The 25,416-nt window shown below is 40.4% G+C and overlaps 1 protein-coding gene across 1 annotated transcript in view; it reads left to right on the top strand.

The window, feature by feature from the left end:
* The window catches only part of tsnare1 (T-SNARE Domain Containing 1), a 187,238-nt gene that overhangs the window by 134,880 nt on the left and 26,942 nt on the right, over nucleotides 1-25,416 (top strand). The window contains exon 11 of the mRNA XM_046045292.1: nucleotides 10,411-10,520. Coding sequence (XP_045901248.1) covers nucleotides 10,411-10,506 — 96 coding nt within the window. The 3' untranslated portion in view covers nucleotides 10,507-10,520. The remainder of the gene's footprint in view (nucleotides 1-10,410; nucleotides 10,521-25,416) is intronic.

Below are 25,416 nucleotides of genomic sequence, written 5' to 3'. Positions count from 1 at the left end.
CTCCAGGAGCCCCTTGAGGTTCTGGGTGATGATGGTTCCCAGGAAGTGGAAGCACTCCACGGGTGATGGAGGTGGGTGGGGCTGGGCTCTTTCTGAAATCCACAACCATCTCCACTGTCTTAAGAGCGTTAAGCTCCAGCTTGTTCTGACTGCAGCAGGTCACCAGATAGTTAATCTCCCACCTGTAGGCGGACATCCCCACAAGAGATGAGCCCAATAAGGGTTGTATCAAATGAAGGGCCATATTTAATGTATTGTCTACACATCTGTTGGCTCTGTAGGTGAACTGCAGGTGATCCAGGAGTGGGTCTGTGATGGATTCGAGTTGGGACAACACAAGGAGCTGAAATGACTTCATTACCACAAACGTTAGCTCTTGCTGAGATGGGGCAGGTGGACGGGAGCTGGTCGATAGAGTCATAGTGGGTGGTGTCAGAACTATGCTATTGTCTTTCGAAGCCACAGTAGAACTCATTCACAAGTGTTGACAAGTTGAAAGTTGTTAATGGAGTGGGGGGCTTTAGGTTTGTAACTTGTGATCTGTCTGAGCCCCCTCCAAACAGAAGCAGAATCATTGGCTGAGTCGTTTAGCTACTCTTAGCACCTTACTAAACCTGTACTTTGACTCCCTGAACCTGGCCCTGTCTCCACTCCTAAACGCTTCTTCTTTTTCCAATCTTAGCTGTCTGAGTTTAGCTGTGAACAAGCTAATATAGTACATCACATCCTTTGTGAACTCATCCACACTGTTGGTAGCAGTCCTGAAATACCGTTACTGCCAGCACACCCCGAAGGTGCTCCATAGCTTCACTGGTCCAGTGCTTTGATATCCTCATAACAGGTTTAGAGAGCTTTAATTTCTGCCTATATGCAGGAATCAGGTGGACCATGAAGTGATTAGAGTGTCCCATTGCAGCGTGTCATATCGTTACACCAGCCACTGTTGGAAACAAAACAGATAGCTCCACCTATGCCGTTAAGTTCTGTGTCGCGATCCGCTCTGAAGAGTAGGAAGCCTGCCAGCTGAGTCTCTAGGAAACATGAAACAGAAGATTAATAAGAGTTGATGTCTTTTCCCCACCAGAAACTGTTCATCTAGTTTTTTGCACAGTGAGTGCATGTTGGAGGAAAATACATCCATAAGAAAAACTGACATATGCTACTCCCTGGGTGAGAATGCCTCCCAAATGCTTCTATACTTTTCCAAACATACTGCTCTACATTTCAACCAGGTTCAGCTTTTGCTTTTGATACTTTGTACTGAAAAATCACTTCAAATTCATATTTCCTCATTTGTGTCACCACATATGATGGTCATTGTAGAATCATGGCTAATGTTGCGTTGGTATGTAAGTCAGCAGGTTCTGAAAGAGAGGAATGCCCAACATGTCAGAAGTAGACAATGTGGCTGGCTGGTTGTTATGCTGTTTTTAACAAAAGGCCAATCAATCTTTAATAATTGGTCAAATATGCTGATGTTGGTGAGTATTTTTGTTCCATTGTTGACAATGGTTGTCAAAGGGCTTCCACGCAGGATGCCAGGATTGGCCATAAAGTCTGTGTTTATTTGCTGCTCCTCTTAAATATCATAATCAGGGTGACTGCATGGGACTCTGAGTTTTATGTAAATTGCATATAAGCCGATTACAAGTGAGGCAGTTCTGCTGTAAACATTATTTATTTTATGGACTTCCAATTTTCCAAACCAGATGTGATAAAGGGAAAATAATATTGTGGCCATTATCACCGCATTGTATTACTGTTGTATTATGAGGATATTTCTCATGTCACACAAGATAAGTAGTTTTTTTTCCCCAGAGACACAGCAGGTTTGTTTTCCATGTATTGGAGGTGGAGTTTAGATGGATTTAGAGTGGAGTTTGTATGGCAGTCCCATCTTCTTAAATGGTTATAATTCAACATTTCTGCTTTCTCCCCTTGGAGAAAATGGTGCTTTTAAATGGTTTTGTTTTTTATAGTAGTAGTTCCAGTAGTCTCAGAGGGTGTTAGTTCAATATTGAAAAAGGGAAAGATGAACACGCCATTTCTGCTCTCCTCTTTTCTGTAACTCGTGCCTCTTCCTTGCAGTTGACCAGCACCGCTGACCTTCATATATTTCTTGAACAGGACAGTTCACGATTGGGCTGGAAGAGAGGCAAAACAATGGCAAGTCTTAAAGCTGTGAAAACAAGACTTCTATTTAAAAAGAATTATGCTGCACTAGAGAAGACTATGCTATCCTTATGCCTACTGTACAAGCAGCCCATCTGCCTAGAGATGTTGGTGTTGCGAATTGCTCTCCGCATAGAAAATAATAACTGAACTTCAGGTGTCTTAACGACAAAGCTCATTTTTAGAGCCTTTACCTTTTTTCTTTGGTATCACTCTTTTGCCATGACTAGGGCGATTTGTCGACATAATCGATTACGTAAATACGTCGCTGCATCCAGTGTGGGATTCTCCCGGACAAGCTCCAGCTACAAGACAGTTTGGAGTATTTCGGACAAACACTTAACAACGTGCTGCTCCGTGAGCTTCTGCATTGCCTTCGTGTTAAAAGTAATTTATGCCCCGCTGCTGTCATGGTAACGTAACGTTACACCGCGTGTCATCTAATGTTCGGCTATTTCATATTTTCTGTTTGTTTAACGGCCACGTATGAGCGAGAAAACTGCTGAATCTAATTGCAGACAATCTGTGACTGTCTGTACAGTCTGAGTCCTTTCAGGTGTTCACTGATGCAGAAATACATTTTATTATCATACTGCATTACTCAATATTGAAATGAATCCATGTCAGAAACATTTAAAGTTTTAAGTAAAGTAGCCTAATTAATGTCTGTTATTGTTATTATTACACATCACACACATCAGTGATGTGGAAATTTGATTCATTTTAAGATTTGCTACTATTGTCATTATTTTAAAGTGCTTCATCAGGATGATTGAATAAAATATAGATTAGACATGTTTTTGATATTTATTTTGGATAAATTGGTATGTTAATTGAGTAATGGGCAACCTTTCTTTCTTTAGAATAAACAAAATTAGTCGTTAGATTAATCAAAAAATTAATTGTTAGATTAATCGATTTGAAAAATAATCGATGTACAGCCCTAGTCATGACCTTAAAACATTTCAGGGTATTAAAGTCCTCAATATTCAAAACATTTAATTGTTGGTGCTGTTTAAAATATTGATTGTTAGAGAGGAAAATGATGAAGAGTAAAGGCAAGGGTTAGAGTTCAAAGAGGAAGGAAACGCACTAAATGGCTTTGTATGAAGCAGGTTGGACAAGGAAGTGATGGAGGACTCGGGGGAATCCTTTCCCATCTCCCTGAAACAGGTCACTTATATAGTTAAAAGCTCTACAGAGGCACGGTGCATGAAGATCACCCTTAGCTGCTGAGGGTACAGAATTTTGTCGATCTGTTGTCTGTGACTAACATAACTTCATCCGAGGGAAGTTGGGGACAGTCCCTGTGGACAGAAACAATGTGCTCTTGTAAAATGCATTTCAAGGCCTTGGGTTTCCTCTTTACCTTTACAGAAATACTGCAGGGCTCATGGGTGTTTGTAGACTTGGAGAAGGCTAATGAACGTGTCTCTGGAGGTCTTTTGTGGGGTGCTTCCATTCGTAAGTCCTGGGTCTGTTGCAAACGTGGATTTCTATCTTGGACATTTTGTGTGGGTGTTGGGCTTTGCCAACGTTGCCATTTGTAACCTTTTCTATTTGTGAATTTAATGAAGAGAATTTTAAGGTGCAGCAAAGGGCAGGAGGGTCTACTTTGATGACCTCAGGCTTGGCATCTCTGCTTTTTGCCAGTGATGTTCTGCTGGCTTTGTCAGCCTGTGACCTCCACTGTGCATCGACTTCGGTTGGCAAGTCAAGTGTAAAACAGCCAGGATGAGCGTTAGCTCCAAGTCTGGGGCCAGTATTCTCTGTCAGAAAAAGATGAATTGTTCCCTACAGGGTACGAGGGAGCCAATGTCCGTATTGAAGGATTTTAAGAGTCCCAGGGTTTTTCTCACAAATGAGAAATAAGACTGATGCAGCTGAGCTCAATTTACAATACTACCTTTACCCATGGTCATAAGCTTTGGGTACTGACTGGAAGGATAAGATCATAGCTACAAGCAGCCAAATACTGTTTCTTTGACGTGATTTCTGGGCTCCCCCTTAAGGATACAGGAATGAGCTCCTGTAGCTTGTCAAGATTCAGCAAATGTTTGCTGAAAGGAGCAAGTTGAGGAGAATCGGGCACTTGATCAGGATGTGTCCCAAGACACCTCCCATCCAACTGGTGAGAGGACCTTGGGGCAGATCCAGAACATGGTGGACAGATTTTATATATCTGCTTGTCTGAAAAGGCCCCAGGATACCCCAGGAGGAGGTGGAGGGATGTGTCTGGGGATGCCAGTTTAGTTTGCTCCCTCAGCAACGTGGACCTGGAAAAGGAGCCAAAGAAAGTCTTAGTTAGTCTTGTGATAAATGTTGAACTTTTTTGTCCTACCTTTCATATAACCTTTAGCTGATTATATGTATTTTATTCTGCACTGGATGTCTGAGAATATATTTTAGCGATTTAGAGCAAGTATGTATGAACCCACAGCGTGTAGTTTAACCCTCTACATAAGCTTCCTTACTGTACTGTCTACCTCATTAATGTAGAATAGTGTTGAAAATTGACATTTCTAGATGGGCAAACCCATTTTTGAGATGGTTTTCACATTTGGTTATTGGTCCTTGATTCCAGGGTGGTGTCCTGTATTACCTGATCTGTATTAATATTTTTGTGATATTAATAACTGCATTAATATTACTAAATACTTTTGATATTTGCTAATACACAACTGCTCTAATATTAGGAGTTGATAAATAGTTGGAGGTACTAGTACTCCTGTCTAGTGACCTTAAACCATTACAGAAAAAGACAACATAATTTAGACCTCAAATGATGGAAAACAATGTAGAATGCTACGGCTAGTGTTCAGGCGGGCCCAGGAGCAGACACAGAGCACACGAAACAATAAAAGTTTACAGACTTCACTTGAAAGAGTTGACGAGAGCACGTGTAGCTTGGCGTGAGCAAGAAGCAGACAGGTTGCCATTAGCAAGATCCATTTCCGAGAGCCTTGGTGGCAGATCCAGGTTGTGGCTTCGCTGGTGAACACAGGAATCTTGAGGTAGGGAAAAGAGAAACAAAAAGTGTTGCTGAGGAAGCTAGTAATCACACAACACAGGATGAACCAGAGACAAGGGCAACAAGTGATGGCCTGAGATACTTCCCCACATGGGGTAAGAAATAATCTGTTGACAAGTCACAGGAAGCCTGGAGTATTTAAGGTTGGGTTAATTGGGACATTTAGGACTGGTGTGTAGCTCCACCAGGTGCCCATGCTGTCACGCCCATAACACAAATAGACACACATACATACACACAGACAAAAAGGGAGGGGGAACACGGGAGAAACAGAAAAAAAACAGAGCCCCAGCACTGGCCAAAACAGAAAACCTGATGGAAAAATGACATTTGTTTGTTTCATGTAGTAATTTGAGGAAGGTTACAGTATCCTCATCACTCCACATAGATCTGACTATTTCATCTGCTGCAATTTTCAGTCTCTTCAGTTGAAGCTTGAGTGACGTTCAAGTCAGGCCGTGACGTTCAAGTCACTCATGCCTCATGTTTGTCATTACTTATTCACCAAGTCTGCTTCCATTGCACTTTGTCGCACTGTGTTTTTATTGATACACCAGGAAACTCCTCAACCAAGCTTAAACCCTTTTTGTGATATTTAAAAAACTTCTATGCAATAGGCTGCTTTGTAAGAGGATTTTCCACACTGGCAGCCTTGCTGCCTCGCTACCATAATAGAAAGGTGCCTCAGAAGGCATCACTTTCAAGTGAAGGCATCTCTATGAACATTGGTTTCGAACAGCCTTTTAGGGCAGCACTTATGGCAACGTGTGAAATCAGCACGCTGTCTTGCGTCTCTTCTGGCTGTCAGTCACTAGCCTTAGCGTCAGTGTTGGGCAAGCTACTTGGAAAATGTAGTGAGCTAAGCTACTAGCTACTCTACATTAAATGAAGCTTCACTACACAGAAGCTACCCCCCCCCCCCCAGTGAAATGTAGCAAGCTAAGCTACAGCAATGTGGCAAAAGTAGCTTAGATGTAACTAAGCTACTTTTAATTTTTTTAATATTTTAGTTAGATATACACACACACACACACACACACACACACACACACACACACACACACAGTATAGGACTAGTTTATATTCAACTAACTTCATTCCACAGTAGCAATAGAAGAAAGACTAAAAACCTGCTCCAAATGTGTGTGTGTGCGAAAGAGAGCTAAATCAGACACAGAAACTCTCCTACTTATTGCCATATCATTGCAGTGAAATGTATTTCCTCATGCAACAAACGGAGAACCATTGTTGTTTGTATAAAGTTACTTAATTATCACATTATTACTTAATTATATATTTTTTATTGTTTAAATATGAATTTGTGCTCTGGCAACATTGCAACCTAAACAACCTAAACATTCATGGCAATAGGCGAGAGAGAGAGAGAGAGAGAGAGAGAGAGAGAGAGAGAGAGAGATCTCATCTCATGGAAACAAGTTTCTGCCACTACATATCAAAGTTTCCTCCTCACTAGAGGAAGAGGTGTCCAGGCTGGACCATGATCCTTCTCACAAGAGGTGTTACAATAACTATCAGAATTGAAAGTAAACTCAATCGCGCGTGTCTTTATTCACCTGCAGCAAAGTCGCAGACATCAGCCCAAGGATCGGTACATGATGTCACCGTCACAGGAAGCGCTTCTGCCGGCTGCACATACAGGTCCGTGTGTGGCGGTGGCGTCTCTAACTGATCCTTCAGAAATGCTTGGCAAAACGTAACGTGTGTGGAAGCTACCGCGATACTCGGTCAATAAAAGAGCTTCGTTACTGAAAAGCTATTTGATTCAGAAAATAGCGACGCTACCACCAAGCTACTGAGAAATGTAGCTAAACTAGTAACGGCGCTACTTGTAGCGACGCTACTGCCCAACACTGGTTGCTACCTACTGGCACGGGCTAATATGATAGTTCAGTGTTAAGTTCTCGCAAACTTTTCAAAAATCGAAGCGAGAAAACTAGTAAAAACCTTTAAAAACGTATATTTGTAGACAAATTGTTTATCTACCATTTTAAACATTTTTCGTAAGCTACCACTGCCACACACACTTATGGGTAATAGGCAGCATCAAGTCAGTCGATGCTGCCTTCAAACTGACCTTAACTGGGGCAGTTAAAGCCATCTTACGAGACAGGAAAAGATCGTTCCATCCGTTTGGAACAGCACTCAATGCCTCGCTGTCCTGAGACCTCCTGAGCTTTTTTTACCTGTTTCGAACACAGCCATTGACTATAGTGTCTGGAAGCCTAATTTGGAAAATATCAGTGTGGATGTCAATCTTTAACGAGCCATATTCGTTATATTCCACCTTAAATATGAACTACTCTCTTCATATTAGACATTAAAAGTGAATTTAAAAAAAGGTGTCAGGGAGACATGTTCTCCCTGAGGGCTTGCACCACCCATAGGCCCTGAAGTGCTAGCACTAAGGACACATTCTCTGGCAGATTAAGTCACTAGTGATAAGAGCATCCCTCCTGTATCCTCCTCTGTCTCTCCCTCTGCGAGTGTCTCTGTCCCGCCTTTCAGCCTGCCCTGCAATCTGGAAAATTCTGGTTTAAAAATACTGCAACACTTCCTTTGTTATACTAAGCCCTTTTTTGTTCCCCCTCTACCTTATTTATTTTCTTGTTCTCCCCAAATAACAGCAGTGCCAGGATGAGCGAGCAGGAGAAGTAGAAAAAGAAGGGGAAAGAGTGCATGGAAGAGAGAGGGGAGGGAGGGAATACAGTATATAGAGAGAGGGAGCGACTCTGACACTGTCAGAGCGAGCAGAGAGAAGAAGAGGATGGTAGAGAAAGTTTATAAGGCGTAGTTTAGGAGGAAACGCGTGAGAGAAGCTGGGGAATCTGTGGTGGCCAGCTGCAAGAGGGGAGATAGCGGAGAAAGGCTTTTAATTCTCAATCCCCACAGAGCCTTTGAAAATTACCAATCTTCTTATCACAGACGCAGGGCTGCTTATGCAAATTGTTGTGGAGTGGAACGTTTAAACGGAAAATTACTCGACAGCATTTTTTTTTCTCCCTCTTCCCTCTCCCCCTCTCCCTCTCTCTTCCACACAGAAAGCCTGTTTTGAGTCTCAGATAAGAAGATGAATTGCTCTCTCCGTGCTTTGAAGCGCGTCAGGATTTAAAGACTCCAGCCTCGGCTCTGGTCTAACGCCGCTGCTCTCGCTGCCTTTGTAGCAGAAAACAGGCTGGAAAAAAAACAGAAAAGGCATTTCAAAACAACACAGATTCTGTGCTCCAACACGTCGTCACTGCCTGAGGAGACAAGGAAATATAAATATTCCCTAACCCATACTCTTCACTCACTTTACTTTCATATTTTTGCCTAACACAGTGAACACTTTTTTCATTATTTTCGGACATGGAAAGTAATTGACATGGACGATTAAAGCTCATGTGCTGTGTGGAGGAAATGTTTGAAGCATTTGAAATCTAAATTATACCACAAGCAGTATTAGACATGAAACAGAAAATAGTGTTAAACCATTTAAGAGCTATAAGCACTCAAAATCACTGACTGAATACAAGTGACTATATGCAATTGTGTAGTTTTACATGTTTCTAAGTTTTCTATGATCAAGCAGTTTTGCTTAATTTCTCTGTACCACCTGACTGTGTATCTCTTGACTGCCATCTTGCTCACACATTTCATTAGTAAAACAGCTAATTAAACCTTCATTACAATGAAAAGGTATAAAGGTAACATGAGTTTCAAACAAACTTTAAAGAAAAAATAATGGCACTAATTACAAATTGTTATTATATAGGCTTTTTTTGTTGTTTTTACAATGTACACCTTGTAAAGTACAAAATAAAATACATATACACAGCAATAAATAACTTGTAAAGTTGTTCTATCTAATTCTCACATAATGTCTCCCTTTTGGAAACTGGTACATCACACTGTATATTGGTTCTAATAAACAACATATACATTTCACACTGTAAAGTCAGTGTGAACGTGTGAACGACTTGCAAAGCAAAGAATTAAGTGCATGTATAATGTATAAAACAGATACAATAAACCTTATATAACCTTATAAATTAATTTTTGATTCTGAAAAAACCCCTATTCCTCGGGGGAAACTAATTACAAAATAAATGCAAAAGCAATAAATGTGTGCAACGTACAACTTATAAAGTTAAACAAAAGTACATGTAGAATGTACATCTTGTAAAATTAATGTGTCAGAATATGCACATACAATGTACAACCTGTTAAATTAAATATCTTTTACCGTAGACACTTTATATTGGCATTAATTACAAAAGCTTGTAAAGTTGTAAAGTACAAAATCAATTAAATGTACAATATATAATTTAATAAAGAAAATGTACAGTATACAGTAAAAGTATATGTGTACAAACAATATAGAACTTGTAAAAAAAATTTATATACAATGTATAACTTTAATGACATTCTGACAAACCTAATTACAAGTCTTTAAATTAATACAAAAGCAAAAAACAATGTACAACATGTAAAGCATTGTACATTTAATAAACATGTGCAAAGTGCAACATGTAAAGTAGGCTAAATACATTGCAAAAAGCATTTTAACTAAAAACCACTTCTGGTGTGTTTTTGAAAATTACCTAACTAGAGTGAGTGCTTTTTACATACTCAGAGAGGATTGAGAGCTTTGTAATATGGAGGGTAAACCTGCGTAAGTCACTCTTTTTCTTTGTTTTGTAACATGAAACAAGATACTTAACTGATAGCCCCACATCGTCAGAATGAATAAGTTTGGATTGTGATTGTGTGTGCAAATTGTGAATGCATGTAAATGTGTACCGTGGGGTTGCATTGAATTAGCTAAAAAAAACAACAAAATAGGGCACTTGGGGTGTTGTGGCTGTGTGGTTATTAAACTGGAACTTACCATTTAAAGGGCTGCTAATGAACTATGGCATTAGCTTTCATGTATGCATAAATGGGGGGTTGGAGCTGAATATTTTACCTCTCATGATGTGATGCATCATGGGTTAAATAATCCATAAATCCGCAAGTGGACACAGAGACATATACACAATGTATTTAATGGAAAACGTATCATGCAACGAATTAAAGAACCATCATTATTTTCTTACTTACTTTTCTTATTATTACTTATTGATAACTTGCCTGGGCTTACACAGCAAACAGTGTGTGGTGTCTAATGATTTAACGTCTCCGACCCACTGAATCTTTTCTTCCCACAGAGGCAACTGAGGAAGAGGAAGTGCTACCTCTTGGTGGCTGGAGCCATCGTCCTCACCATCCTCATCATCATCATTGCTGTTTCAGCAAGAAAATGAGACTGGCCATTGTGGTAAGATCCGTCATCCACAAAACAACATGACATTTGCAGTTCTATATTGTTTTTAATAATATTAGTGCTATGATTGGACAAAATATAGTTTGGCAATGTACAGAGCTGAAATCCTTTTTACTAAAGTTGGAATATCAACCAGGCAGTGTCATCCAGCTGGAATGTCACTACATATAGTACAGTAGGGCAAACAATAAACACACACACCGTCTGACACTTTGGATCAATGGGAAGGACACCCACGTTGAACTGAACACATGATTTTGGCATGACGACTGGTTGGGCCGGGTCTGTTCCGGTCTTGGTCAGTTGGTGTGCACAGTTAGGAGGTAACATCATATAATCTGTGGTGGCAGCTCATGATTATTTTCATGAACAATTAATCTATTATTTTTTGATTACTCAACTTATTGTTTATAAATCATAAGAAAATAGTGAAAAATACTCATTACAGTTTTCTAGAGCTCAGTGTGACATTGTCAAATGTCTTGTTTGTTTTTTTCCAAAACCCAACAATATTCGGTTTACTATGATATAAAACATAGAAAAGCATATATATATATATAATTTGCTGCCAATTGACTGCTACTTTTTACTGTTTCTGCTCCACTGTGGTGTTATAGGATTTTAATTGTTCAAATAAATAGTAATAAAAAAAACACAACACACAACTGGCCAAACACAGCAGGGAAAGGTGAACTTGCGCTATGTATCTTGACTGAGAGAGTAGCTATGTATGCTTTTAGTATAGTACAAAGTACTGGATGCATACTGCATACATATGGAGTAGCATGTATCTAGTATGAATTTTGGGTGTGCTGTTGTTGAGTTCTTTAATTTGAGAGCAATTTGTCAGCCTAGTACCTTGTTTTTGGTACTACAGTGTAGACAGCCTTCCTAGGCATGTTCATGTGACTGCAGCACAACGATGGAGGTAAAATTGTGATTGTTCAAATTATTGATAGTTTATAAATCGTAATACAAATCTTTGCAAATTCAGCTGAATGTCCAGGATTTAAGATATATGATTTCAATTTGTTTCCAAATCCTTATTCCAATAAAACTTTAATAACTCTTTTTCTCTCATGTGATTTAAGACAGATTTACACTGTGCCGTTTTGTTTGCCAAAATCTTAAAATTATGAAAGTGGCTTCAAGAGGCCATAAACCCTACTACTACTAATAATGCATTACATTTATATAGCGCTTTATCATTGAAACTCAAAGCACTTCACAGTGAAGTGGGGGGGCCTCACCCCAACCACCACCAATGTGTAGCACGGCAGCCATTTATCGCCAGAACACTCACCACACATAAGCTTGAGGCAGAGAAACATTGAGCCAATTACTACTGGGGATGATTAGATGGCGAAAACCAGGTTGTGAATTTTGCCATGACACCATGGAATCCCTACTCTTTGCGACAAGTGCCATGGGATCTTTAATGTTTAACGTCTCATCCGAAGGACGGTATCTCCTACAGCGCAGTGTTCCCATCACTGCACTGGGTTCTTATTATTAGGACCAGAGGGAAGATTGCCCCCTATTGGCCCACCAACATCCAGCAGGAACTTAGTTTTCCCCGGAGGTCTCCCATCCAGGTACTGGCCAAGCCCAAACCTGCTTAGCTTCAGTCATTCAGCAGTTGCAGGGTTTACACTGGTGTATGTCAGTCAGGTCCAGCTGAGTTCTCTGCAAATGTTCACTGGCTTTATGAAAATTGTGTAAAACTTGGTGAGGAGTGTCAAGTATATCATTCTGCTCATAGACTCACTGTCTCAGTTGTTGTTTGTAATTTTAAACATGTCATCAACAATTTGTTTATGATAAAATCTTTATAGTTTGTGGATGTTTGGTGATCTCATGCTGGCTACCTTTCTGATCAAGACTGAATCATATCACTCTGCACTCTTTCATATTGGTATATATTTGAAGACAAGAGAATTTCCAGTTCCAAGCATCGAAACAAAAAGGTGCATTTAAGGAAGTAAGGAAATCTGTTGTACTGACACCAACTAAGTTCAAATATTTAGCAATGTCTATGTGAGCCTGTACTCTGCAGAGTATTAGGAGTGAGAGAGTTAACTTGACGAAGCGGGCTAGTAAACAAGATGTCACCTTGAGTCAGCACTCCAAATGACACTGGTAAAAATCAATTGGTAATCACAACACTGACTAGTGGCTAAGTAAATACATATTCTTTAAAAATACCACAGTTTGATCATTTCAGCTCCCGTGTGCTTTTGTGGCAATTTTTTAGAATTGCTTTCCCATTAAGAAGATACAGATCCTTACAGATAAACAGAGAAGTGCTTTGGGGTCATGTTTGCTTGAGTAATTTCAATCTATCACAGTTCACAGGTTGGTAGCATTTCCGCGAACCACCTAGACTACGCTCAGCCACAAATATGAGCAAATTTAGATTTAGTTAGTCGACTACCTCAGAAAGTTGTCCTATATGAGGATCATGTTATACATTATATCCATGTTTCCCCCAATCTATTGATGGAATTATTATTTATTGCGTTACATTTCCATTTACTTCAAGTTGATGGAGGTCACTACTAAATTTGGATGCTTTCTGCCTGTCAGACACAGTCATATGTCCAATTCTCTGGTAACTGGTTGGATTTCCCATTTCTAATTGGAAGCAGTAAAGAAGATAAGTGAGAGATGGGGAAACCTCTGGTGTAAAGTTGGCAAGCAGACAACTTGAATTCCTCTTAAAAAGTGATACAATTAATTTCTTAAAAGGAGAATCCTAAGAACGTTTATTTTATTTTAAATTTGGTGGTTTTTGTCTTCATTGACATCCCTACAGGTTTTACAACTTATTTCACTCATGGCTGAAAAAAGCTCTCCTGATGATCAATACAAGATGTCTCTGCTTGCATAAAGTATTGATCGTCACCTATTTTCCTCTCGGGGAAGGAAAATGGAAATCCTTTGGAACAAAGCGTTCTATTCATAAAACAGCAGGCTGAATCAATGCTCCCATGGCGACTGGCCCATGTTGAGGCTCAGCAGTTGGCGGTCAGTGCTCAAGTGGCTAGACACTATCAGTTACCACAGCAAGACAGTCTCAGTGCTAAAAAAAGAAACTGGCCATTGTTCTGTCCAAATTACTGCAAATTTGAAGTTCTTTTTGTTTTCAAGAGCATGAAGAATGAATTGAGTATTGAAATCAGTACATAAATCCAACATGTTTAATTAATAGTTTATTGAAAATACATTTAAAAAACACATTGTAGCTTGCATTTGCCTTAGAAAGCTGGTTTGACTATGTCTTCATGGCAAGCTGCCATATATACTGTAAGTTCATAACCTAAAGGTTAAAAGAAAGCTACAATATAATTATCAGAAAAGTGAAGTGGTCAAGTTTAATTAACTTTAACTTAATTTCACTTTCACCCACTCTAAACACAAATTTTTACACCGATAATATACATTGATAAATGATGCTCTTTGGGGGGAACAAACAAAAAAAAACACGTTGACAATATATGCAAGGCCTTCACACATAGGACAATTAACATAACAGCCTCAAATACCCAATTTAGACCATAGGTCTGGAATTATAGTATTACCTGTTTTCAGATTGGCTTCCATCGGTCTTAAAGGGTATATTCGGTCTTGGATCATTGGGAGGCCGGTTCCATTGCTTGCTCAGCCAGCTCCAGTCGTGTTGCCCTTCAGCACTCAGCTAACAGGACCGCTAAGGTAGCTGGTCAGCTAACTGAGCTAACTAGCTATCAGCGGTTAGCAGCAGATACTTATGAGTATGACTTAGGTGGAGAGTAGTCTCAATTGTTACAAATTGTACATTTAACGAAATGCCATGACATGTACTAACACATCCTTGTCCCCAAAGAATTAATCCTATCAACTTTTGTGTTCCCTTCACTTTACCTTAAACACAGTTCTGTCATGGTTTTGATGTCCACTGGAAACGTTTTGGAAGCAGAGACCCAGTTGTCCTTCAGCAACTACATCTGTAACATAGTTTAGAGTTGTTTTGCTGACATTTGTTGTGTTTTACAAGCATAATTACACATTTGAAGGTCAATTAGATGGAAACAGATGCTTTGTGGGCGCACTTGTATATGAGCCTTTCGTTGCTTCTAACCTTCTCTGTCATCACTCATTGTAAATGTCTGTATGGCTGATCTCACAACATTAACCTGGCCTTACCCAATTATATATTTCCTCTGACTTTTTGAATTTTATTGTCCACTAGGAAAAAACCCCATCAGATATAATGTTGTATCACTGTTGTAGATTACTTTCTGGCACATGCATACATTTCCAGCAGAAATATCCTTCTACTATATTTACTCGGATCTCAGAGTAGTAGCTCTTCATGTTTATGGAAATAAACCAAAATCTTTGTTTTAGCAGATGAGGAAGGATTACTAACCGTTCTGTGTGCGTATGTGTATGAATGACTAACTATCCTTATTCCCACTGTAGAGAAATACAATTATAGTACTATACTTTTTGAGTTTAAAAGTAGATAGTGGTTTTATTTGTTCACAGCAGAGCAGTCATAAGCCTAGCAAAGTCAACAAGTTCTTGTACTAAAGATCTAAATGAAAACACTTAGCTTCAGCTACATCAAACATTTTGCTGTCTGAAATAACTCAACCATTTTCTAATTATTTAGGTTATTTAAGTTGAAGTGACTGTCCTCTTCTATAAAACACATATTGGCACAGATAAATATTTTAATATATAAAGTATTGTATCGCCTTTCCTATAAAATATTTATACATAACTAGTACATAACATTTAGAGTTGCAAGCATAACAGTAAAACAGCCTCAACAGCGTCAAATTTTTGCCCATTTTCTTTAAGGGAGGGTGTCACCATCCACAGCAGCAAACAGAATGGACAGATGGGGAGAAAAAACAGGAAGTCACATTAGCCATGCAGTAAACAGAGACAGATGTCTCTTTGCTTATTTTAAAAAGGAAAGATCAATTAGAAGTGTTGAGCTATTTACCATATTGAGGTAACGTCAGTAAAAGATTTCCCAAGACTTCTCAGTTGAATTTCTCTGAACATCCTGAAGGTTATATGGTGGTGCAGAGGTTGTGTAGGTTCCCATTTTACTCTCAGCAAGAGAGCAAATAAGCGTATTCCACAAAATGTCAAACTAGCTTTAGAGAGCAGCATCCCATTGGTTCAAGGAACAAAGGCAGAAAGATAATTGGCCATATATAATGATGGAAGAATTGGTGAATGAGAGAAGAATAGGATGGGAATAAATACTGGGAAATGACTAATAGAGGAATAAACAAGTTCACCATAAATTGACTGATTTCAATGACTGTGTATGTAATTATTTTAGTAGAGAAATAAGAAAAATAATAATGAAAAAAGAATGATGACCTAATTGTGTATTTGGATACAGTGATTGCTCTTATATGAAATCATTCCAGTGAAGTACCTGTGTAGCTCATGCTAGCATTAAAACATTACATTTACATACTCATTTGGCAGACGCTTTTATCCAAAGCCACTTACATTTGAGGAAGGGTAGCAATAAATACTAGTAAGAGCTAATATGGCATTAATGGGGTAAATACCTAGGGAAGGAAGTAAGGGTTAACAAAAAAGTGCAATCAATACAAGAGAATTGTAAGGGGATAGAAGAAGAAGAGCACAGGAAGTGCATGTTAGAGGTTAGGGGTTAGAGGTGAAAGAGAAAGTGTTCTCTGAAGAGATGAGTTCATGAGCTTCTTGGAGTTAGATAGGGACACCCCTGCTCTGATGGTGTGTGATAGCTTGTTCCAAAGAAAGATTGCTTGGCTGGAATGACCAAGAGTTCAGTCTTAGAGAGGTTTAGCTGAAGGGGGCAAGCCTTCATCCATGTGGATATGTCCGAGAGACAGTCCATGATCCGCGCCGAGACGGTGGGGGCGTCTGGCGGGAAGGATAGGTAGAGTTGCATGTCGTCTGCATAGCAGTGGTAAGAGAAGCCATGCAAGCGAATGATTGGCCCCAGTGAGGTGGTGTAAATTGAGGAGAGAAGGGGCCCTTGCACCGAGCCTTGGGGCACCACTATGGAGAGGCAGTGGGAGGAAGATAATTGTCATTGCCACAAAACATTGTAGGAATGCCGCGAGAGGTAGGGTTTGAACCACAGGAGTGCTTTGCCCCATATGCCCATTGCTGAGAGTGTGGATACCAGTATCATGTTGTGACAGTCTGACCTCCTGTCATTTGTCTGTTGAGGGAAAATGACCGTGAACGCAACGGCGGCGGCCAGGTCGCAGGTAAATGATGTTGGCCTAAAGAAAAACGGCGTCTTACCGGCTGGCGATGGTCTTGTCGGAAGTATGTTTCCACAAATCTTCCCTATTTAAATCAGGCGTAAAGTCGGGGTAGGCGTTGGTGTAAGCCGTGCAAAGATGCGGAGATCACACAGAGGAAACGTAACGTGGACCCGTTTCTGGTCCGGAGCTGCCTTGACTGACAGGCGAGTTGACTGACTGACGCTGAGTTGTGTAATTAAAAGTTGTTGTGTATATTAAAACCAGAACCGCCACAATGTGATTGACTGTGTCAAAGGCAGGTGATAGGTCAGGTTGGAGTCATCCATGAGGTTGTTCAACCTTGTGGATGAGTTATGAAATGATGTGATTACAGTGTCTTTGAAATTATACATTAGGTAAAATGATTTTTAATGAGACAATACTGATGCACCATATGTGATAAAACCATATATTATAATGTTATAACATAGTAATATGAGTCCACTTTTTAATGAGCAGATTTACCAGCAAAGACTGTCATTGGTCATCCAGATCTTGTCTTGACTCGTGATGACAATTGCCATCAAGTTCAATTTCTCAGTGGCAGATTGGACATGGACACAAGCTATTGGCATTTAAACTGATCAGCCATAACATTATGACCAATGACAGGTGTTACGGCTGCCGCTGGCTGCCTTAAAGTAATTGTTGTGTTCCTGAGTGCTTCTGACAGTCATGCAAATCCCAGCTGTGTGAGTCCCTGTCGAGGATTGGTTCCTCTGGAGCTGGGACCGCCTACTTCCTGCTTGCTGTTCGCTGGCGTCGGTGATTGGTGTGGCTGTGACTCGACCGAACCTGCCAATCAGGACTCTCCAATCAACACCAGCTGGAATACAAATAGTTTGTGTGGCCACAGTGATCAGTTCGCCTTGCTGTCGGTTGCGTACCCTGTTAGTTAGTGAATATCTAGAGTGTTTGTATATCCTGTTTCTGTCTGTTGCCTGTCTAAGTGGCTTCAGTCCATTGTAAATCACATAGTGTGATAGTGCAGCGTTGGGCGCTCTTCTGCTTGAGCATTGCTTGTTTGTTTACTTTACATTATTGTAAAGCATATAGGCGCTGACCTCCTTTTGTTCTTTAGTGTTTTTTTTAGCAGAGTACACCCTCTTTTGTTTCACCTTTTTGTTGTCCGTACCTATATAGCCTCTTTTTGTTGTGTTACTTATTTAATTAAACCTTTGACTTTAACCGGAATTCAGTTGTCCTTTACCACCTTCATTTCAATCCCAAATCACTTGTTACTGCCTTACCTTAACGAGCTGGGTCGTAACACAGGTGAAGATAATAACACCGCCGTGTGTGAAACATATTAGACACAAAGTGTACAATAAGTCCTCAAAAGCAGGAGAAATGGGCAACAGTAAGGATTTGAGCGACTTTGAGAAAGGCCAAATTGTGATGGCCTGAGAACTGGCTCAGAACATCTCCAAAACTGTCTGCAGTGGTCTGAAACAGTTAGTGATGTTATTGCTCCTCTGTAAAAGCTGACAAGAACTTTGCACGGAAATTTGGACTTCTTAACCTTCCTCAAGAAATACAGGCGTTTCTTTCTTCACCAGTGTGGAGATGTGAGATGACCATGTCAGGTTCTCTGTGATGCTTATTCACAGGAACCTGAAACGGTTCCACCTCAGCTCCACTGATGTTGACAGGAGTGTGTCTTTATCTCCTTTTTTCCTTAAATCAAGGATCAGCTCCTTTAGTTTTGCTGATGTTGAGCCATAGGTTGTTCTTTGCGTACCACTCTAATCTCCAAGATTATCAATTTCCATCCATAAATGCTTATCTGTGTTCACTAGCGAGTGACTAACTTTGTCTGTCAGCTGTCTGGTGCTTTTTCACTGAAAACTGCTTCCTGTTGGAGCCAAGAAACGAGGCCGATGAGAAGCCTGAGAGTGAATCAAAACAGTAAACTTGTGAGCAGTAAATGATCTGATGGTAAAATGCTCATTTGAGGAGACTTGCATATCGCTACTTTCAATGTACAGTTCATTAAGTAAGCAGTGATCTTTCCTTTTATTGGCTTTTTGAATTTAGTTTAACTCTGAGGACTCCAACTGTGTAGCCAAAAGGGCATATTACAGCCTCACATAAATGGAACAGTTAAAGTGTATGAAACCTGTAAAAATGTTCATTGCTTTGCGGAAGTCAATCATGGGTCAATCATGTTATTTAGTAGATGCAGCCTCTAGTTAGAAACTGCAGTCTTTGATTGACAGCATATTACAGTTGGCTAAGTGGGTGTCACAGCCAGAATCCTACAATGACAGGAGAAATGGCCAATGGATATATTAATAATAATAACAATGTATGAAATAACGATGTAAAAACAGTGTGAAAGGGGTCTCTGAACTTCACATCCCCTCCAGTTTTACGAAATCTTTATACCTCATTGTTGTCCGGCCAGTGCAAAAACACTTAAAACCCACTGTACACAACCTGCTTAGCTCCAAATCGCATAAAAAGTTAGCAATTAGGCGGTGATCATAGCGAAGGTGGCCAGAAACATGACTTCAAATAAATCACAATGTTGCACTGGATCTGCTGGATGTGAAAATAAGCAACAACAGGTTCAGCTTGTCATGACGTATCAGTGTTGTGATCACAACTTTTTTCTGCTACCCCCAAGTGGCCAAAGAAATATGATATTTTAGGCTGCAAGGTTCTGTGAGTAATATTTAGGAGGATGTTTCTACAGTATCCCAAACAAACTGCTCCGCAGAGCTTGTTTTGTCACTACGTTGAATATGTACGAAGCAGAAGGTGGTGGTAGTAGTAGTAGTAGTAGTAGTAGTAGTAGTAGTTGTAATAGTTGTCGTCATCTGGTTTATTAGAAGTAAGAAAAGAAGTGAAATTATGACAAATGGAAGACCACACATAATATTTATCTCACCAGCTGATGGTTAAAATCATTACAAGTCTCTACTCCTTGTCCTTTCATCAGCCATAAAGCGAAAGAAGCAAGGCCCCTTGCTTGTATGTTTACATTGTGGTACACAACACACTGGCATGATAGTGTTCCGTTTAGACAGGCGTTCAGTGAAGTTAGCTTTTTGTCACTTGGAGAAAAAGTTATGCAACGTCAAATATGCAACGTTTGGGTTTTAGACTCCATCTAATGACGTATTTTCACAGTCCTATACTTTGACAGTTTTACAACAAACTGACAAACAGTTACAATCCTGAGATGTCCTGAGTTTCTCTGTGAGTTTATTTATTTGTCAGTTCTGTATCTGTCAGTAAGGTCTCTGTTTTGGTGTTCAGTCCTGTCTTGTGTTCTTCCCAGCGTTAGTTTATTTACTGTTACCTGTCTTTTGGTTTTGATTTGTGCTTGCCTTAGTTCCTGTCTTATTCTGTAATTGTCTGGTGTTCTGTCTAATCCTAGTTTTAGTCCTGCCTTGCCCCGTTATGATTTCTACTCGCTCATCTGTGGACTAGTTCTGTTTAGGTTTTGTCTGTTTTTGTCTCGGTTGATATTTTGTAACAGGTTTTCTGTCTGTTCCCCCAGTAATCCATCTGCCTCACTGTCTCCCTCCGTTTTCCCCTGTTGTCTCTCTGCCTGCCTGTGCCTCATTAGTCCTGATCCCTGTCACCTGCGTTGCTCCCACCCTGCTAGTTAGTCCCTCTGTGTGTATATATGTTTGGTGTTTCTGTTTAGTCCCCGTCTGGTCATTGTCGTGTGTGTGTGTGTGTGTGTGTGTGTATGTGTGTGTGTGTGTGTGTGTGTGTGTGTAATAGGGCTGGGCTATATGGCCAAAAAGTCATATCCCAGTACTGTTAGGCAGAATTCCGGTATTAAATATCGGTATTTTTAGCTAAGTGGCTGGGGTTTGTGTTTTTACTATTTTTAGTAACGTAGCTTATTTCTTTTTTTTTTCACTGTTTTAATTGTACTTTATTCTTCATCTTAAGTATCACTCACTTAAATTTGCCTCCTTCAGTTCTCTTCATACTCACAGACCTAACGTACCTCTGCTGCAAACACGTTAGCGTTCCCCGCCATTACCAGTGCAAGCTCAACTCACCTTGACTCGGTTTGGCCATCCTCTGTGTACCATCTGCAATGGAAAACAGAGATAGCGCCCCTCAATGTAGCTGGTCGTCATAGCGACGCCACACACAACTGCCACGACATAATGTTCAATGCGAACCACACACAGCTGTCTCTTGATTTAAGTTAAAACGTTTCAACATTACTCAGAATGTAAAGACGGATAAGATGGAGGTGATACGAAAAAAAACTAGTACAACTTTTACACTATGGAAAACCTAAAAAAGGCCAATAGAGTCGAGGCGAGTCAAGCTGGTACCGTGCTCTCTCTCTCTCCCCTAGCTAGCTAACGAATAACATCTGACTGGTGTTCACTGTCGCTTTACCCGGTCCTCTCTTGTAAAATATCCACAGTGTGTTAGTAACATAATCACTGTGTTTCTCTGATAAATGCTACTATGTGTCGCCTAACATGGGCGGACCACCGAAGTAAAGTCTACATGTGGGGAAACACTGAATGAACCGTGTTTTTCTTTTTACAAGCCAGGTCTTTAACAGTGTCGACCATCACTGTGTCTCCCTCCATCTTGTTAGAGACTTTGTGAGTAGACAGCGGCGTGCAGATGCAGAGGGTGGGGCTGAGAGAAAGAGAGGAACAAACGCTGGCAGGACTTTACGGAAACATTAATTAACTTAACATCAAACTATTGGTATAAACGGTATTGTCTAATCTTATGTCTTTAGAAATTATATCGGTATACCTCATACCGCCCAGCCCTATGGACTACCAGTTGCTGCATGTTGGATATTTCCTGTACCCGTGAGGTCTGTTTTGCCTGGTGTATTTGGATTAAAGACCCTGGAACTGTATTTTCTGCTCTCAGTGTCGTGGACTCTCTCCTGCTTTGCGCACCCTCGACCCTGACACAAACATGTGTGTAATTCAGGGCACAATTCAAATGGGATCAAAATAAACCCACTCTGACCGCAGCATTACTCAGAGCTGGTTGACTTAATAGGAGATGGTCAATATCAATTTATTATCAATATCAAGCATTGACACTGTTATCCATGAGAGTGGCGGGGCTCATGGGATGGCAGTGTGGGTCTGTCAGTCAGTCAATTGGTCGGTCTGTCCACCACTCCTGTCCTGAGTGAAATATCTCAGCAATTATTGATCCCTAATGACTTTGGTGATCCCCTGACTCTTCACCTTGCATCATCAAAATTTCAATTGCCTGTAATACATTAATGATTTAATGATCAAACACAGGCAAAACACAACATTCCTTTTAGACTCAGCTTTGTGTTTAATATTTAACTTAACTAAAATACACTGCTCCAAAAAATAAAGGGAACACTAAAATAACACATCCTAGATCTGAATGAATGAAATGATCTCATTAAATACTCCTTTCTTTACATAGTTGAATGTGCTGACAACAGAATCACACAAAAATTATCAATGGAAATCAAATTTATCAAACCATGGAGTTCTGGATTTGGAGTCACTCTCAAAATCAAAGTGGAAAACCACACTACAGGCCGATCCAACTTTGATGTAATGTCCTTAAAACAAGTCAAAATGAGGCTCAGTAGTGTGTGTGGCCTCCACGTGCCTGTATGACCTCCCTACAACGCCTGGGCATGCTCCTGATGAGGTGGCGGATGGTCTCCTGAGGGATCTCCTCCCAGACCTGGAATAAAGCATCCGCCAACTCCTGGACAGTCTGTGGTGCAACGTGGCGTTGGTGGATGGAACGAGACATGATGTCCCAGATGTGCTCAGTTGGATTCAGTCAGTGGTCACCACCTGCAGAACCACTCCTTTATTTGGGGTGTCTTGCTAATTGCCTATAATTTCCACCTGTTGTCTATTCCATTTGCACAACAGCATGTGAAATTGATTGTCAATCAGTGTTGCTTCCTAAGTGGACAGTTTGATTTCACAGGAGTGTGACTGACTTGGAGTTACATTGTGTTGTTTAAGTGTTCCCTTTATTTTTTTTGAGCAGTGTAATATGGTACACATGTTCAATAGCAGAGGTAACTAACTAGCAAAGGGATAACAAGAATTGTGAAAGGTGTTGCACATATCAGTGATCCAAATACACAGTTTAATGGCGCTGTTAATGGCAACAAGTGTGTTCCTCGCTATTTTTTTTTTTCCAGAACAGACATCCAGCCAGACAGAGTGCATAAAAAGTAAGTGAAAGAGCGATGGAGAACAGAAGTAAGAGGGGCAGAAAGGAGAGCAGCAAGTCCCATAAATCAGTTTAATGAGGGTGACAATGACAGAAATAACTGCTCAGCCGCTTCTGCTCTCACATCAATAGCCTGGCTCTTTATGGCACTCTAAATAATGCAATAACTGCACCCTGACACTTATTCCTATACGAATTATGTTACTGGCACTGCCCTCACATCTTGTTTACAAAGTCATTTGGGGAGTGAGATTTCTCTATATGCATGTCAGTGACATGTGCTAAAACTACACACTATGCACTGTGTTGGGGTTGCTGGGTTTCCTGTTCTTATAAGTGACAGCACAGAAAAACTATGTCCACTGTAAAGGTTGAAATAATAACCCGTCACATTTCAAAATCAGTAGATTTGAAATGTGCCACTTTTGTTCACCTAATGATTTTTACAAAGTAGAATCTCCATTAAGACTCTCCAGTCCTGAGTCATCCCAGCCCAGCTATTACCTGACTGGGGCAAAGGGGGGTTATAAAAGCCTAATATGATATATACCTGGGGCGGCGTGGTGGTGACTGGAATAGCCGCCATTAGCTTCAGCAACCACGACGCAGCCATAACACCACGCAAGTGGATTCAGTAGCCTTTGTCTTGACTTGGTCAGTATTAATATTATGACAAATAATAAACTGGGCTATGCTAGACTAAGAGAATAAAACTACTACTAACTACTATCTATAATGTTAATTTACTTTGTAGCACTTTAACATAGTAGAGCAGAAGCCCATGACTGAAGTTACCAGTCGAGTAAAGCAGACGCCATTTCCGAGTCTTTTCAGGAACCCAGCTGTTGCATTGCTTCTTTCCATAATGTGATTGTTGGACCAAGGGTTATTGTTGTCTTACACTGTTGTTTGTCACTTTCGTTTCTGGTATGCTGACCCTCTGATCTTTTCTTCTTGCTTGTAACGCTCTGGTGGATGGTCACTTTTCTTCTTGTTCATTTTGTTTTATGGTGGCTGGCAAACAATGAAGTGACTCACTACTGAACCCACTGCTATGGAGTGTGTCTTTAGTGCTTTTCACTCAGAACCTTTTGTTTACACCTTGTTGCTTAGGAACACAGATGTTATGCTACTTTCAGCCGGCACGCAATCACTTTAGAAAAATAGGCTGTAGCGGCCAAGGTTAGATGTTTTGTTTCAGATATGTGGGGGGATTGTTTTTGCTAATACGAAGATGTAATGGCTTATCTTTGATTTTTCAATTTTTAGGAGAATACTGACAAAAAATGATACATATAATTTTTTATTTTTTTTTTCTCCGAAAAATGTTTATAGGAGTTGGCAGTAATTTTTACAAGGTCAAAGTAGTTCCTGCAGGTCTTACACTCAGCCTGCAGTGACAACCTCTATTAATCAGAAGGTAGGACAGACTATATGCAGCCTGAGACAAAACCTGGGGAACAAAGGTTTACTCCTAATGCTTTCATACTGTGAATCAGGTGTAATAGTCAGCTTCTATCCACTAGCATGTGGATTTTGGCCAGCAGTGAATGGATACAATCTACAAAGATTTTATGTCATTAGGGGCGGCTGTGGCTCAGAAGGTATAGCGGGTTGGCTGTTAATCAGAAGATTGGCGGTTCAATCTCTGGCTCTTCCAGGCTGCATGTTGAAGTGTCCTTGGGCATGATACTGAACCCCGAATTGCCTGTGGTGGCTGTTCCACACTGAGCCCTTAAGTGCAATTAAGGGGGCTTTCACACCTACCTCGTTTGGTCCGGACTTTCGGACTTTTCAGTTTGGTCCGAACCAAAAATACAGGTGCGAAACCTCCCCTGGACCACAGTCCGGATCAAACAGATGAAATTTGGTCCGATGAAAAGAGGTAGTCTCGGTCCGGATCAAACCGAACCATGGTTGGGTTCATTTCTGGTGTGAAAGCATTTTTTGGATGGTTCGGACTTTCAGACCTTTTACAGGAAGTTCGGCGTTTGCCGTATAAACCGGAAACAAACAAATGCACGGAGAAATGAGGACACAATTATAAATCTCGTGACAGATCATCTTTTCAAACAGAGGGCCATTATAGAAGCTCACTGCCACCCATCCCTTTGGTCTCTCTTCAAATGTAGGAGCAGAAGGATTGCTTGCCGTCTTCTCCTCCTGTCCTGTCGGCGACGTTATAATGTTCGCACAACGAGAATATTTAATTGCGACTAGCCTTCAATATAGTTGGTGCTGCAGGTAGTAATGGCATAATAATAACAATATAGTGGTGGCAAATATGCATATGTTCATTTTTTCTTCATTCATTCTTGTCAAAGGTACCCGCTCAACGATTTAATGAACCAATCAATGTCAAGTATAGGGAGACGCCCACATAG

The sequence above is a fragment of the Micropterus dolomieu genome, linkage group LG03, assembly GCF_021292245.1.
Source record: "Micropterus dolomieu isolate WLL.071019.BEF.003 ecotype Adirondacks linkage group LG03, ASM2129224v1, whole genome shotgun sequence".
Lineage (NCBI taxonomy): Eukaryota > Metazoa > Chordata > Actinopteri > Centrarchiformes > Centrarchidae > Micropterus > Micropterus dolomieu.
This window is presented reverse-complemented; position numbering and strand designations above follow the sequence as displayed.